At 39.5% G+C, this 18,011-nt stretch overlaps 1 protein-coding gene across 2 annotated transcripts in view; it reads right to left on the bottom strand.

Moving 5' to 3' along the window:
* The window catches only part of NYAP2 (neuronal tyrosine-phosphorylated phosphoinositide-3-kinase adaptor 2), a 259,768-nt gene that overhangs the window by 101,899 nt on the left and 139,858 nt on the right, over window positions 1–18,011 (bottom strand). For both annotated transcript variants that reach the window (XM_059393601.1, XM_059393602.1), the window contains exon 5: window positions 2,552–3,655. In XM_059393601.1, the coding sequence (XP_059249584.1) occupies window positions 2,552–3,655 (1,104 nt within the window). The remainder of the gene's footprint in view (window positions 1–2,551; window positions 3,656–18,011) is intronic.

Raw genomic sequence — 18,011 nt, 5'->3', positions numbered from 1 at the left:
GATCCTGAGATCATAACCTGAGCTGAATGCAGATGCTTAACTGAATGAGCCACCCAGGCATCCCACCACTATGATTCTTTTTAGCATTTTCTTCTGGAGTCAAAAGTAAATAACACTAAATTATTCTTTGCACTATCTGCATTTTTCTTCCTCTCCCTTTATATGAAGTAAAATATTGAAGTTAATGTAACTCAAGACATGCCCTTTCTCTGAAGAGTTGATACATAGTTAAGAGCACACAGGAAGGAATTTAATCCTCAGATCTCTAAAAGCTATAAAGAGCCTGGATCACTTTTCCATGTATAAGCTTTGTTTTAGAAGCACACAAAGCTCATTTTGGACTCGAATGAAGAAGTCTGTGACATATAACACATAGACAAATTCTAACAGATGGATTTTTCTTGAAATAACTTCATTAGTTAATCATTTCTTTTACATATACTTTTTCTAGCTAATTGGTATAGCTGCCAGCTGGAGCTGTTAAGGATCCTCCAAAGAAACTGGTAGGTAGGGAGAAAATCCAATAATTTCACCAAATCTTGCATCGAACACCCATTACTTTCACACTAACCATTACATATTTTGAAAGAAAATCTTATCCTTTCATTTTTGTTTCTCCAATTTGCTCCAAACACCTTAAATGATCTGCGCTTAAACCAAATCAATCATCTAGAAGAAACCTGAGTCTTTAATAATAGTCAGGGTTTACTGAACTTGCCAGTATGGACATTGTGGACCAGATCATCTTATTTGTTTGTTTGTGGGGCTTTTTTGTTTTTTGTTTTTTGTTTTGGGGTTTTTTGTTTTGTTTTGTTTTGTTTTGTTTTGGTCAGGGAGATTGAGAGAGCACAGGCAGGGAAAGCAGCAGGCAGAGGGAGAAGCAGGCTCCTTGCTGAGCAAGGACCCCCACGAGGGGCTCAATCCCATGACCCGGGACCATGACCTGAGCCAAAGGTAGACACTTAACAGAATGAACCACCCAAGCATCCCTTTTAGTCGGTTTTTAAGGAGTACTTCCGGCTTGTACACAGTTGATGTCAATAGTACCTCCAGTTGTGATAACTAACAATGTGTCCAGACATTGCCAGAATTCCCTAGGGGCCAAAATGCCCTGGCTGAGAACCACTATTTTAGAAGCATATTGTTCCTAAGTTTTATTTCAAGTCAAAAAATAGTTTAATGTATGCACATACACAGGTACTTAACTTTAGACATGTCTAATAGATTAGAATTTTTTGCCTTTCAGTCAGGTAAAGGAAATGTTTCAGTGGGGAATTTTTAAGCAGTAATACTTCCATAAATCTCTGTGGAAAAACAAGCAAAAAAGCAGGATATGTGGCTTCTAACATGAATGAATACTAATTATCTAAGAAGCACCATCACCACTGGGTGCCTGGTTGGCTCCATTGGTTGAGCATCTGACTTGGTTTTGGCTCAGGTCATGATCAGGGTCCAGAAACTGAACCCCTCCTGGGCTCCACGGTCTGTGGGGAGTCTGCTTGAATGATTCTATCCCTCTTTCCCTCCCCCCACTTTTTCTCTCTCTATCAAATATATAAATAAATCTTAAGAAAAAAAAGTGCCATCACCATCTTCATCATCAGAAATATTGATTTTTTTCCCCCTTTAAGGAAGGAACTCAGTGTGATTGGGTAAGTGGATAAGTAAAATTTTGCATTGGGATAATCTGAGATGAAAAAGGGTTAATTACAAGTTTAAGTGCCTAAGGCATTTTTAAGTAAGGGAAAGCAGTGCTTTTTAATACAATGGACACTGAGAAAACAAGGATCTGTTTGACTTGACTGTATGTGTATGGAATGATTTGGGATTCACAAGATGGTTTAGTCATTCAGATAGAGACATTTCCTGCTCTTTGAAGTTTAATGTAAATATAACCTATACCGCCCATTTATCACTTACTGATTTTTCTGTAATTTATATATGAGTGGACCTAGGAAGAATACCATGGGAATAAGATACTAATTACCAAAGGTGTTAAAAGAGAATCAAGGAGGCTTTTCTAGTTTAGGGTAAATGTAAGAACATAATAACCCCACAAAGAATGCAGGGAGAATCATTCACCATGTTAAAAAAAAAATACTAAATTCTATCCAAATTTCTGTTTTTCCAGCAAAAGCTTTGTAATAGAGATTTCCTCAAGCGGATTTTTAATATAAAATAAAGATGAATATTAACATTTATCATTATGTTTCAATAGACACTTGGCTTCAAAAATCAAGTTATTTACCTAAAAATTCCATAGTGATGTGTTTACTCTGATAGACTTTCTAGATCCCCTGTAACAATTCAGATTCTACACTTTAGTGTTTAAAGAGTCATTCTTCCTCTCAATAGCATGTGTTACACTAGGCCAATTGTCACTTTGAGTTCTTTCAGAATCTATCCTTCATCATGGCAAAGCGAAAGAACCCACTTTGATATTTCAACTCAAAGAACTGAAGGCCCTGCACTCCACGCTTCATCTGCACACCCCTGGCTTCACTTTATTTTTAAGTCGGAAACCTGGCTCCCATCGACTCTGTACACTTACTCTCTGCAGGGTCTTTAGAACGGCGGCCGCTGGACGACTTCCTCAGCAGGCTTCGTCCAGAGGTAAAGAGGCTGGTTAGTTCCTCCAAGGGACTTGTAGGAGTCCTGGACCGGGAGGCGCCTGGAGCTGGGCCGTAGGTGTTCACCGAGGCATTGACCATCTTGGCCCCATCCTGCGACACCGGCCTGCCGGTCGAATGAGGCACTGATGGAGAGCTCCTGGAGAGGCTGCCCGAATGCACAGCGTCGTAGGGCGGGGGTCGCTTGAGGCTGAGCGGGGTCAGGGACCTCCCCATGCTGACCGGCGATGGGGAGGCCGAGTGGCTCTTCGGATAGCCATGGGGGGACTGGGTGCGGTACAGGGTGGATGGCGGGGGCGGGGACGAGGACAGCGTGGACGCGGCAGCAGAGGCAGGGCCCGGACCCAGGGCTGCAGCCTGATCTTTGTCCAGCTTAGAGTGGCCAGAGGTGTGAGAGGGCAGGGAGGACGGAGATGCCCCGGCCTGCTGCTTCATGTAAGACACGTTTTCCAACACCGGCAGTTTGGTGACCTCCAGCGGGGTAAGCGGAGACTCGTCGGAATTAGGGGAGCACTGCACGGGAGCGGGAGGGAACACCAGCAGCGGGGGTCGGTGAGAAAGCAGGTTGGGGAAGGGCGGGGGGATGTCACAAAGCAAACCCTTTGGAGTACATGGCACTGAGGACTTGGCGAAGTCCGAGTCAGGCACCGTGGGAGTAGCACACTGCGAAGAGCAACTGTGATGGTCAAGGTCACATTTCGAATCTTGGCCCAAGTCGTCAAAGATGGGGTATTTCATCTCTTCGTAGACGGCCTCGCTCTGGTCATCATCCTCCTTTCTGAAGTCTCTGAGAATGTTGCCCACCATCTCGATGTACACGGGCTCCTCCTCCTCGGGGTCCCCCGCCGGGCTGCTGACCTGGGACAGAGAGGGGTCCCGTGGGAGCGACGTCCTCCGAGGCGCGTGCTTCTTGATGTACGTTTCATCGAAAGATGTACTCAGCTGAGTATTCGGGTTCCGTTTGGGTTTGGGAGGAGGGATCTTCTTTGAATATTCATCACTGTGGGGTCTGGGTTTGGCTGACACTACAAAAAGAAAAGAGAAGAACAGAAAAGTGAAATAGATGAGTACAATAGGAAAGCCTTCAAACAGGACTTGCACTTGGGTTTACTGCTATGGACTTTTGGTGGAGGCTTGTGGGCGGTGGTAATCTGCTTCGCTTCTAGTTTGAGGCTAAGATTAAAAATCAAACAAGTCAAACACTTTCCATATGTAGGAAAACCTGGTGACAGAACAATGGTAGTATTTCTCTTCAAGCTAATATTACTAATCTGACACTGAAAAATGCATTAACTGGGGCTATTCGTCCCTTTGCCTTAGAATTTCTAAATAGAAGCCTTAAGATGAAACATGTTCCATAAAAACAACCATAAAATTCCTAAAGATTAACCTCCCAGAATTATGTGAGCAAAAGGGAGAGGAGAATCAAGTTTCTCTTAGCACAAATGGTTACAAAAATACCATGGGATTTGAACCCTTTTAATGATGTGGCTATTGCACATGATCACATCTTGCTTTCATTTAGGATAAAAATGTCCCAGCCTGCTAGGCTTAATCTCTGTCTTGGTTCAGATAAATAGCTTCTATACCGATGGGTCTGATACTTCAGGGGAAATTGATGTGAAAATCTTATGAGGCTAGACAAGTTAATCTCTCAATCTCCAGGTATTGTTGATTATGGTGTATTTGTCTGGTTTTGTTCATGAGATCTCTTATGATATCCCAAATGCTATCTTGGAATGAATTTATTAGGTATGTGGCACTGACACGACAGAACACCCTCAAGCGTCTTACAAAAATAAATAAATAAATAATCCAGAGAATGTTGTATAAGCTTCAAGAATATCTTTTGGAAACTCACAACAGATCTATGTACCAGTGCACTCAACAGCTTGCTGGAAGGAAACACCCCTAGTAATGAAACATAAACTCTGACACCGTACAGTAGGGTAGAAAAGGCTGGCAACATGTCTGTAACTGAAATCAATTATTTAGCATGCAGGGAAGGTACTGACATCTTGTTATTATCTCATTATCTCATTGTGTTGATATATGATTACAACGATTATCATTATTATGCAGTGTGGCAGAACACAGTTACTTGTGGTAAATGGTAGCATATGATATAAGGTGACAGTATAGCTTATTGGTATAAAACTATAGAGAAAATAACAGGCTTCTCTATAATTTGCAGCCTGAAGGGAAGGTAGGATCTCAAGACACAAATCAGAAAACACCTGAAGTCATTTTTGTTTTGTTTAAATAGCATACTATGACCCATGAGCTTTTCTAAAACTTAGTAAAGGAAAAGCAAGTGCTTAGAGATTAGTTAGTCTGCTGCTCAATCATGACTTCACAGAAAGGAGACTCATCAAATATTCTAGAGAAGGGGCTATGTCACTCACTTTTCTAGGTCATTCCTGCTTTCAAATGTTCTGTCCTATTGTGCCCATGTTGATGTTTTTACTCAACTACAAATATTTTTTTCAAAGGAAGTTTCTTAATGTATCTAGACTTTTCCTTTAATTCATATCAAGAAAAAACTAGATGTTGCTTTCCAGAGGGTTATAGCAGTGGAGTCTTTGAGTTCCAAAAATGAAAAGCCTAGAGACATAACAGGACAAAAATTACCTAGACAATTCTTTAGGAGAGATGCAAAGTGACCAATAACTCCTCTCTGTATCTTACTGGTCTTAAATTTTACTGGTTTTAAAGTCTACTGTGTATGTTAATTTTCATGAATTAAATAACTCATCAGATTATATGCAAAAATCTGAGCCTGATGTATAAAGTAAAATTACACATCACTGAATGAAGTTGACCTAGTACCCCCAGGGTACATTGAGTTGGCAGCGGCTTAAACCACTGAGCCACCCAGGCGCCCCTTGAGTTGGGACCTAGAAGAACAAAAGACTATTCTTCTAAAGCTTGTTTCTTGCCATCTTCCACCTTAGGGTCTCATTCTAGGCTAAGTAACTCACATGCTGGGAAAATGTTTGCCATTGATTACTGGTTTCTAGAGATTGAATGGTGTGGAATTAGGGGAAATCCTTAGAAGAGAGAAGTCTGAATAATGAGGTGCTCTGTGAATGAAGGGTAAACCTAATGCTAGGAATTAGTGTGTCCATGAGATGATGACTTCATTATATGGGAGTGGTCATACCTAGAATAAGATTAGCATTTTTATCCTTTCTAAATTATGGTGCACTTCTATTTTCTTTGACCCTTTACTGAAGTCCAATGTCCCCACCTAGACTTGGGTAGTTGTATGGAAAGAAATAACAAGACAGGCAGAATTCATGCATCTGAGCCCATGCTTAGGTATGGGCACTACGCTGAATGAAGACCATTACCCAGAATTCCAGGAGAGTGAGGGGTCAGTGGTAGAGCTGGTTGTGACATGATACCAGTGTCCCTCTTCCCACATACATTAGAAGGTGCTTTTTGGCATGGACAAGACCAGTGCTCGGGTTGCACTCAAAATGTGAACAAATGACACTCATTCTCTTTGCTAAAAGGAACAAAAATAATAAAAATAAAGGTACTTCACACCTATGAAATGTTTGAAAAGAAAAGTTCTATTCTAGTCCATAACACAGAATTAAGTAGAGCAAATATTTATAAGGAAGGAATATAGATAATCCATTTGTACTGTCAAGACAACTTCAATGCCAAACCAAGCACAGATAGTGTCTGACAAGGGGAAGAAAATATAATATGTGACTTACATGGCAACACTTACATAATAAAAATTCACCATCGCCCTGGACTGAACTGCATTTCTCCCACATTGATATGTTAAAGCACTAACCAACAATGTGATGGTATTTGGAGATGGAGCCTTTGGGAGATAATTAGGTTTGGATGAGGTCATGAGGGTTGGGTCCTCATGGTGGGTGGGATTAGGACCATCATGTGCTAATCCAATGAGAAGGCAGACATCTACATACCAGGAAGAGAGTTCTCACCAGAAACCAACTATGCAGAAACCAACGATGCTAACACTTTGATCTTGGACTTCCGGCCTCAAGGACTGAGAAGAAATAAATGTCTGTTGTTTGAGCCACCTGATCTATGATATTTTGTTATGGTAGCCCAAACTGACTTAGATAACAGTGTATTTATTGAGCCCTGCATAAAGACACTATACAGCTGAATGATAAGCACCTACTTTAATTCCATCCTCTGGCATTCAAATACTTGAAATAGCTTTGTTATTTTAAAAATTACTACAGCTCTTTCCCAGTCTTTTCAATTTAAGTTTCACCTGCCCCTGCCCTATATCTCCGTATCCCCTGGAACCATGTCACAAAGAGCAAGGACATCTAAATATAGAAATGCTCCACCCAGGTACCCACCCAGAGACACCTGTCCACCCAATAGCCTCTAATTCTGGTTGTTCTTGGTCTGACTCTCTAATCTCTGATTTGTGTTTTTTTTATTCTGACCCATTTTCTGGATGCTTTTTGTTGTTGTTGTTGTCCTTGTTTGCTTTGGCATGCTGGCTCCCTCTTCCACTTTGTTCTGCTGCCCCCCCCCCCCCCCCCCCGCCCCGGGCTGAAGCAGTTCCCCAGCCAGCCTTGCCCAAGGCCTGCTTCATCCTCGGGGCAAGCTTACCCACTCTCCCTTTCCCTATGTGATGAAAGGAACCCAGTGCAGGCAGATTCGTATAATAAAAGCACATTTTGTTTCCTGGTCCTCTTCCTTTGTATTGATCCAAATTTGAAATGAGAGCATAGAGGATTATTTAGATACTAAAGAGTTAAGTAAATTATAGATGATTGGGATGAAAAAACAGATTCATTCCTTCATATCAGGAGACTTTTTTTTCCAGAAAATATCTGCTTCCCACTCCATATCCCCCTTGCAATTGGGTAAATAATTCATCGAGCAATAAAAATTTCTTTCAACTGTCATGTATGCTTTTTTAAAAGCTTATCCATATAAGGCAGTGAATGAAATTTTAAACAACATTGTCACATAATTTATTCTACTCTTACCTCACTCTAGGGAATTAAAAATTAAAGAAAAAAGTCATGTTTAAACAGTCATTTCTTTAGAGAATACTTAAAAAGTCTTGATCTATATATAGAGAGTCTGAAATACTGCTAATAAAAGACAAAGAAAATTGCTTGCAAATTTCAATATTAAACCAAATTCAACTATAATAAAAAAGGTGATTTTTTATTGCTCCTGAATGAATTTTAAGTTATTTCTAATAAGCTCAAAGATAGAAGCAATAATTCCTGTTCAGCTCCAGAACACAAATTTTAATGCTTAAAATAGTATAATGACAGTAGCATTGAATAAGCAGAAAGTGACATTTTTGAAATGAAATATCTGAGCACAAAGGTTATGCATGGCTTTCAGTCATGCCCAGATGATCTGTCTTTCACAGTTAATTTTGGAAATTCACCATGTCCTTTGTCAACCTATCCTTCTGAAATAATTTTTCCTTATTAAAAAAAGTATAGCGTAAAACCATGCTTTGTATTTTTTTAGTATTTGTGGATATTCTTGACCCAAGAAGTGGAAAGATGTGACACAGCACAGGTCAATATTTCCTTGTCTCTCTGGCCACAGTATCTCAGAATCTGAAGGGCTCTTAGAAATTATCCAGCCTAGGGGTGCCTAGGTGGCTCAGTTGGTTAAGCATCCACCTCTTGGTTTTGACTCAAGTTTTGATCTCAGGGTCTTGAAATCGAGCCCCAAGTGAGGCATGGACCTGAGTGTGGAGCCTGCATAAGATTCTTAAGATTTTTCTCTGTCTCCTCTCTCCTTGCCCTCCCCCACAATGTGCACACTCCCTCTCTCTCTCTCTATAATAAGTAAATCTTTTAAAATACGAGAGAAATTATCCAGCCCAAACACTGTACTTTACTGAGGAAGAAACATAAATTCCTCATCAACTACTTAAAAAAATGAAATTTCATTATTTCAATTCAATCTTTTATACCTTTTAAGACAAAATAAAACAATAGGGGGAGAAAAGTTCTGCAATTTATTATTTTGTATATGTCACAGAGTGTCATTTTAAAATGTCTCCTCAGAAATGTAATATAAATAATATATATATAAATAATAATATATATATAAATATAAGGCCTTATCAGCCCATGCTATAATGTTGGCACTATAACTCTGAAGCTCTGTACTTATAGAGATCTGTTAAACAGGTAATTCAACTGGGAAACAAGAGTCCAGTGAAGAGAAGTAATGTCCATACTGTGTGATCCTAAAACTGGCTGATTCTAAAAGGTGAGAGACACATTTCCCACTTTTGGCAGAACTGTGCTTACAACAACTCTCTTTCACAACTCACAATTCCAAGAGTTTGAGGGATATTTTTATTTTCACAGTCACAAGCTTTGCAATTCCAGCCACAAAATTGCTTCCTGTTTATTTTATTTTTTAAATTAAGGTGTCTCTTAAGGGATCAGGTTGCAAATGCCTTTGGTCTGTTTAATAGTAGGACCAAAAAAGTATGATTATGTGTAAAAAGGATCAGATTTGGAGTTGTAGGACCTGTGTTATTGTTCTGGAAGACAGACAACTCAGATCAAAGTTTGGATGGAAACAAAGGATATAAGATATGGAACTGGCTCAGCAGCAAGCTTTTAAAGTTGAATGGGACTTTGAGTCTTGGTTTAAGCTAGAAGACATGATTCCAATCATTTCTTTGCTTCGGGTAAGCTGCATAACTTTGGGCAAATTACTTTGACTACATTATTGTTTATATCCACGTTCATCGTAAATAATAAGGGATTTTAATTTTTGTTTTTTTTTTCAATTACTCATCTCAGCAACTAATTATAAAATAAAATTGGAATTTGTAACCAATATTTTGAAAGAAATGAATTAAAACAGATCAGAAAATATGAGTACATTTCATGTGATAAGAATAGAGGTTATTTCTTGAAGGAATATTTACTTGTAAGTATACAGAGATTTCCTAAGACTGACATATATTTTATAGGTTATGATGAGGGATGTTGGAACAGTCCTAAAGCCGGCAATCTCTGGTTGTTTATCTTCAGGAAGGGCTCCATAAATTCTTTCTCTTCCAGTATGTGCAGACTTTTCCAGCCTTTGAAAAATAGAGCATGTCTTCTCTTCTTGAATATGGCAGCTTTCACTTTCTCCCAAAGGAAGCTGGGCACCATGAAAGAATTCTACTCTGAGATGCCTATACAGGGAGGAAACCCAAGCCATCCAAAGGGAAAAGAACCAAGAAAATCAATCAGTAATAAAATGAAACCCTGGCCATGTGACTCCAGTCAAGCTGTTCTGGTGACCCCTTTAATTACTTGAACCACCTCGGGTAAGACAGCAGACACTGGATCAGCCATCCCCACTGTACACTACTGAATTCTTGACCCACAGGATTATGAGCAACTACGACTCAGGGACATTTTGCCATGCATGTGTACATACCTGAAACTGGTACCAGAGGTACGGTGCTGCCTTACCAAAAATCTAAAGCTTGTGCATTGGCCTTGAGGTGGTGGCAAAAGCCTGAAGGACAGTGAGGAGACCATGGGGAGCCTGAAAAGTCAATTGCTATTGGAGGCCATAAAAAAGGAGAGCTATGTTATAGATTGGTGGCAAGTTGACAAGACCATTTCCTGTGGTAATGTAGACAATATAAAATGTACCTAATGAATTTGTGGACCTGACTAAGCAGAGTTCTGAAAGGATGTGGACGTGTCAGCTGACTTGTTTAGCCTTGTACAGTAGAGGGCTGCATGAGAAGGAAAGACGCTATGGAAGGAAGTGTTCTACTCTCAGGCAAAGGTGAAAGGAAACCGTTCCACACAGGACCTGCCATGAAGCCTTCTTTGATCAACAAGAAGTTTTCAGGGTTAGAAATGGTCCTGGAGGTGAAGTTCAATCCAGAGCTCTGCCAGCAGATGGTGGCCAGTCCATGTCAGATTTTGTAGCCCAGATAAATTGCACTTTTAGCTTGAAGGCCTTTGCATACGAGGAAATGTACTCTAAGAGCCTCATGACACACGGACATGATTTGAATGTCTGAGATTTCAGGCTGATGTTATAACACAAGAAAACATTTGGGGAAGAGGGGGAGAGTGTTTTGCCTACTGGGAATATTACAGCTGAAAGGCAAATTGTGGTAGACAGTTTTCAAAGACAGCAGTCTTCAGTCCCTTCCCACCTTGTGTGCTTTCTACCTATCAGTAGTTAAGTGTCTCTCTACCTCTCCTCAAATCAGGGCAGAGGGCCAGCCTTGTGATTTATTTTGACAATAAGACTGTGACAGAAGTCATAATCTGAATCTTGGACTTGAGAGAACTGAGAGCTTTCACTTCTTCTATCTTAAAAGCCAACTGTCATAGAAGAACTCTTAGACCAGCACGCTATGAATAAATTCAACCTTGTGATATAAGGAGGCCATGCAGAGAAGTTAGTTCAGACATGTGAGTGAAACCTCATGGACCTTCCAACACTTCAACCCATCCCAACTGCCAGCTGAATGCAGCCCAATGAAAGACCCCAACCAATGTCATACAGGGCAGAAGAGTCACTCATACAAGCCAAGTCAACTCACGGAGTAAGAAGAAGTAATACCCTGTTGCTGTTCTGAATCACAACATTCTGGGTTGGTTTATTGCACAGCAATAGATAACTGAAAGAAATACCAAGATTAATTTCCTGTTTGTGTAGATATCTCATAGGAAATGCTATTGTTATTTTCATAGAACTAGGGTACAGTATGCACCCTGAGGAAGCAGAAACCATCTTTTCAGAATAGAAAAATTCAGGAAGTAAGATTGTATTCTGAGTATTATAAAATCACTGCAGGAAGATTCAAAGAAGCTATATAAAAAGAGATTACACATTTTCTGGTTAAAAAGACTGGATTGAAGTCAGAGTGAAGGCATTAATATATCAAAGAAAGGGCAACCAGAGGGGATCTTGCCAGCCACAGAGAATATCAGACCAGGAGACTCATAGAGTAAAACATGGTGGCATCCCACAACAGTGCTATAGGTATCGGTTCCTCCATTACATCTCTGTTGTGGGTATGGACCTGGCAGGCTCGTAGAGCCTGAAGCCTCTATATATGATTCTCATGAGTTCTTCTTTTTCTAACTTCAGATTCATCAAGAAACTTCTTAATATCATTTTGTGTTCCAAAATATTATGTATATGTTTCTCATTAAAAACAAGCAAGATGACACTCTGGTTTCATACACTGCTATGGTCTGAACACTTGCATCTCCTACCCACCCCAAATCCAAGTGTTGGAATCTTAACACCCAGTGTTACAGAGTTAGAAGATGGGGTCTTGGAGGGTAATTAGTTCATAGGTGTGGAGCCTTTGTAAGTGGAATTGATTTTCTTATGAAAGAGATCCCACAGAACTCCCTAGTCATATCCACTATATATGAACACCTGGAACCCAACCAGACTGTGACCATGCTGGTCCCCTGATCTTGGACTTCCAGCCTCCAAAGCTGTGAAAAATACATTTGTATTGTTTATAAGCTACTTAGTCTGTGCTATTTTATACTGCAGCTCAAACAACTGAGGCACACCCATGTGTATCCCTTGAGTTTGGTTATTATGACATCTTGATTATTCTAGGAATCTGATGATGGAGTTTCTGAGCTTATAGTTTGAAGGCCAGTTCTTCACCCGGGCAATCTCACCTCAGCAACACCATTTCATGGGAATCTGTCCAGACAGATAGTCAGCATTTCCAAGGAGCCACAACTCTCCATTCACAATGTTCAACCCAATTGCCTAGCTTGATATTTCCACACCTGTGGCAGTACCTTTTTTCCTCAATCATTGTTCTCCTGCTCCAGGCATGGGATACACTTCCACTTGTAAAGAACAGGTATCGTGCATGGCTATAGGCACTCGCTTGGTAGACTACCACAGCCTCTAAGATTCCACCTGACACTTCATACTTTACACAAGTCTAGACAAAATAAAGAAAAGAACTGGAAGCAACGTATCCATCTGGGAGAGGGACTATTCTGCAGGGATTATCCCAGTTGGACAGCATACTTAATGACTAGGTTTCATAAGTGACAAAAATTTTCACATGACCAAATAGTAGTCACCCTCCTGAACCATTCTCTCAGTCTATCTGTGCACTTCTTTGTAAAATTCGAGTTTATATAACCCTGTTAAAGTTGGTTTAATGTTAACCTTCCACCCTCGATATCTAATGACTCTAGAGATCTGATTGGGTTCATCATTCTCTGCCTTCCCTCAGGTGATGTCTGATCACCCCAGCCTGTCTTCAGCAAGAATCTTATTAGGTCAGTTCAGCCAGTAACCCCCCCTTACCCCTGATGTTTCCTCTTGTGATTTTCCACCCACCCATGCCCACCCTACTCTTTAGCTATAAACTCCCACTTGCCCAGAGTGTGTTGGATGGAAGTGAAACTTCTGAGATTGAGGTCTCTTTTCCCTTACTGTAATAATCCTAAATAAAATTTGTTTTTGCCACTTTAACTAGGATTCGGCTCTGGTCTTTTTTGGACACCCCTAAACTATACTTGTCTGGCTTCTTCATGGCATTCAGATCTCATCATGAAGTCCCTTCTTCAGAGAAGTCTTCCATAACCACTCAATCAACACAACCACATTGGATATTTCTCTTGTTTATTTCTCAATTGGTTTATGTAAGTTTCTAGGTGATTGTGTATATATTTTCCTCTTTTCCACTTGAGTATAATCTCCAGGAGAACAGCGGTTCCCCATCTGTCTTGATCTTTGCTAAATTGTCTGTGTAAAGTGAGTAGAACATCAGAGATTCTTGGTAGATATCTCATCACTGTTCAGTGAACAACAGACCTTTTTTGACATTCTTAGAGTCAATATCCAGAATTTTGGGTATTTTCCAGTGGTTCTAAAGAGCCATAAACAACTTTAAGCTTTGTCATTTCCTTAGGGATTATTTGAATTAAGAGGGAGGAAGAGGATGAGGCATGCGAAGAATAGTTAACAGGGGCAAAAGACTAAAAATTTAGAGAAGAGAAGGATCAAAGGAAAAATATTCATTACCCATGTACAGAAATTGAGACAGATTAATTTGTTTCACCTGCCAAAAAATAAGAACATAAAAATTAGCTGAGGGATGAAAACAGTCCTTTTTCTGTTGCCTTATACTAAGGAAAGGTCAGAGGGGTATGCATAAGAACAAAGGGCAGACAGAATCCACAAATTAGATCTTGCAAAGTGAAAACATGTAAAGTGGGCCTCCTGGGTGGCTCAGTGGTTAAGTGTCCGACTCTTGGTTTTGGCTCAGGTCATGATCTCATGGGTCTTGAGACTGAACCCTGCTTTGGGCCTTGTGCTCACTGTGGAATCTGCTTAAGAGCCTCTGCCCCTACTTTTCCCCCCAACCCTACCCTGCTCATGGCGCTCATGCTCTTTCTCTCTCTCTCTCTCCCTCTCTCAAATAGATAAATAAGATCTTTTAAAAAATTTTTAAAATAAACATGAAAAGTCTAATGACTTTGTAAGCACTATTCTAGACCATGACTTTTGGTTAGGATTATAACAATTATTTCCTGAAAAAAAAATTTTTTGTTGATACAAAACTTAATACAGCAATTCCATTTGAAACAATGTCACAAATGTGGGAAATAAGAAGCAAAAGTACCCCAAAACTCCTTTATAAGTTTTCCTCTGGCACATACTAGGATCTCTCTGTGGTAGTAAAGAATTATTCCTACTAAGACCACAAGTATGGTTTCACTTAAATAACAGCATACCAGACCTCCCCTAAGAACCAAACGTAATTCCCATCTTTTTTCCTTTGGTGTTCTTCACATACTCTTTGCTCAAGCCAACCAAAACATCCATCGTTGCCTACAGTTTTCAGATGTGTATGTATTCAGATGTTGCTCTGACATTTTCCTCTGCTCTTCTACTACCTTACCTAAACATAAACCTTCCCATCCTTTAAGCCCTAATTCAAGCACCACTACTTTCTCTTTCCTATTCTTTTTTCCATTGGTGCTTCAACTATTTTTTCCTTGTCACCTTCTTCATTTCCTACCTTGTACCTGGATTTTGGCTTCTCTCTTCTTAAGATTATGAGCTTTCCAAAGGCAGAAACAACTCGTCTTTTAAAAGCCCCAACAAACTTAACAGAGGGACTTACTTCCAATAGTAATTTGATCAATAATTACTATAAATAATTGTACAACGGATAATAAGCTACTAATGCATGATGATTGAAAACTTCCCCTAAATATTTTGAAGTCATCAGCTTTATAAGTTCATGGCTATCAGCTAGCTCTTGCAACATCTCTACCCGCAGAGAAAGGAAGTTACCAAATAAGTTAATTTCCTGAATTTTGATGGGGAAACAAGTGTGACAACAAAAAAGTAGCCATGGGAAATACACGGTGTTGAGCACACAATAGCAGCTCAATTAATTTGGATTCGGCCCAGGAGGATATTATGTTCAGGGAAAGTAAGTTGGGAGAAAAATCCGATTAACGAATGAAACATTTCCCTTGTCCCTGGGACAAATCAGGTCTATAGAAGATAAATCCCTGCAGTTCCATGTCTACAGTCTACTGGGGATGATCTTTTGTAAATCTGTTCTGGCTGAGATACAAAGATAGAAATGTTTGTGATCTTTTTAAGTATCTGAGATCACAGAGAAAGCAACATGGATTATAGAGCCATAAAACATTTCATTCAACTTCACAGAAGGTGCATTGATGTGTGGTAACACCTCTAATGAAAAATTTATATAGTAGTAGTAGTAGTAGTAGTAGTAGTAGTAGTAGGTGTAATAATAATAACTACCATGTAGCATATGTATTATTTGTATCAGTCAATGTGCTTCTACAAAGATGAATTTATTCAATCTCCATGACCTCTCTACGAGGTAATACTACTATAAATCCCATTTTATAGACATTGAAACTTATTCATAGACAAATTGAATTATTTGCCCAAGAGAAAGAAACTGACTTTGAATGCAGGTGATCTGACTCTAGTTGCCACATTGTCAAAAGATAATTTGCCTTTGGAGATGATGGTGCACATTTGCTTTATAAATATATAGGTAAGTGTGTTTTTAACCTTTTTAAAACAAAACAAACAAACAAACAAACAAACAAACAAAAACATTACCAATGAGTCAGATGAGCCTGAATTCTAATTCTAACTTAGTTATTGCATAATCTTGGACAAGTTAACTATAACCTCTTTAAACCTCATTGAGCTCAACTCTTAAATGGATATAATGATGCTTATTAACAGGATGTTGTGAGGGCTTAAAAAGATGCTATGCCAGAAGTCGTTAGCAGACTGCCACAGGAAGGGCTTAAAGAGTATAAACAATATTACTATCAATTATTATCAGTGTTCATTAAAAATTTCCCTCACTACCTTAGAAGATATGTAATGAGAGCATATGATTTCACACATACTTCACACTTATTAAGCGCTGAGCCATAAAAATTAATGGTGTCAATACCAGAGAGCCAACCAGTTCTGGGAAATTGTAAAATGAATCATTGCCTAAATAAATATAGATTTTATGTTCACTGAAGTATGAGATCGATATTTCAGTTTCCTTCTACATTAGGTTTATATCCTATGTATATCCACATAATAGAAGCAAATTTACTTTGAAAGATATAATCTTTCCTTTAAAATTATGTGGGCTTTGGAATTTTTTGGACTATTACCATTTCACTGTTGGCATTCTTAGTTGCATATCAGCCTAAGCTGAAAAAAAAAAAGTTAATTTACCTTGAGTAAGTTTTAATTTAATAATGCAATTAAAATAAAAATAAAAGGGAAAATGGAGGGTGTAAATCACAGCATATGTATGGCAGTACAGATAATTCAAGAGATTAACACCTCTTAACCAAACACTGTGTTTTTCTGAACTGTAGGTATACCCCTTAGGTTTTGCAAAATGACATTTGGGGGGGTTGTTCTCCAAGCTTCTCAATTTAGGAAAAGTGTGACTAGGTTCTAAAAAAGAGAGCGAACGAGCGAGAGAGAATATTTCCAAAATTTGAGGCGGCTCATCTCAAGGACATCCTGAAGTTTTATGCCAGATGCATGCAATAAACATGTTGACTTTGTTGTATTTATGTGATTTGTTTTGGGATATTATAGATATCCCATTATCCTGTATAGTCTACTCTTCATTCTTACAGAGTAGGGTTGGAAAGGGAAAGGATTTCCTTTTGTGTGTGTGCACAATTTTTACTTAGCCCTATGATCCTGTAAGTCTTCTGTAGTAGGTTTTTTAATATAATTTCCATTTACTTTCTCTAAATACAGGTGAAGAAAATGATCCCCTCCACCCTGGGCGGTTTGACTCAAGCCAGAACCTCAGTGATGACAAGAAATAAACACTGTTTTTTTCTGGTTCTGAGTTCTTAGGAACTGCCCAAACATCTCAGATTGCAGCAGTGCAACACCGTGAGAGAACAGAAGCCTTCATTTTGGAACCCAGGGACTCAGATCAGCTTTGCTCTTTTCTTTCCTATATTATTTGGTGATTCTGTTCTATCCACAGGCATTTCAGAGATGGACCTTGGAATAGGCAAGCCAACAGTGGGCATCAACAGTGAATGTCACAAAACAACAGCCTGGGGGCGCCTGGGTGGCTCAGTGGTTTGGGCTGCTGCCTTCGGCTCGGGTCATGATCTCAGGGTCCTGGGATCGAGCCCCGCATCGGGCTCTCTGCTCCGCAGGAAGCCTGCTTCCCTCTCTCTCTCTCTCTCTGCCTGCCTCTCTGCCTACTTGTGATCTCTGTCTGTCAAATAAATAAATAAAATCTTTAAAAAAAAAAAAAAACAGCCTGGAGGAGACCACAGGCTGTCTTCCTTACCTTGAAGGAAGTCATGGGGCTATTTGTGAATCTAGCTTTCCACTATTAAAATAGTTTCAGCAACTGCAGAGGTTATTATCTGGTTTCATTTTTAGATTTAAATTAGTTTTCTTTTCTTTATAATTAAAGTCTCAGGATTGCATGAATTCTGAACCTAAAATGTACGGAAAGAAAGGGACATTAAAGTTTACTCAATCTGTATTATTCTCAGGTTATTCCCTGTGATTCTTACTCTACATCCAAGTCATAACTTAAACATTTAACTCAACATCAGCTTGGACTCTTCATTGAAAAGATAAACTTTGGGACACCTAGGTGGCTCAGTTGGTTAAGCCACTGCCTTCAGCTCAGGTCATAATCCCAGGGTCCTGGAATCGAGTCCCACATTGGGCTCCTCGGTGGGGAGCCTGCTTCTCTCTCTGCCTCTGCCTGCTTGTGCACTGTCTCTCTCTCTCTCTGACAAATAAATAAATAAATAAAATATTTAAAAAAAAAGATAAACTTCAATTCATAGATGTTTTGAATAATAA

This window comes from Mustela nigripes, chromosome 3, assembly GCF_022355385.1.
Source record: "Mustela nigripes isolate SB6536 chromosome 3, MUSNIG.SB6536, whole genome shotgun sequence".
In the NCBI taxonomy this organism is placed as follows: Eukaryota; Metazoa; Chordata; class Mammalia; order Carnivora; family Mustelidae; genus Mustela; species Mustela nigripes.
The sequence above is the reverse complement of the archived record's forward strand: the minus strand, read 5'-3'. Positions and strand labels throughout refer to the sequence as shown.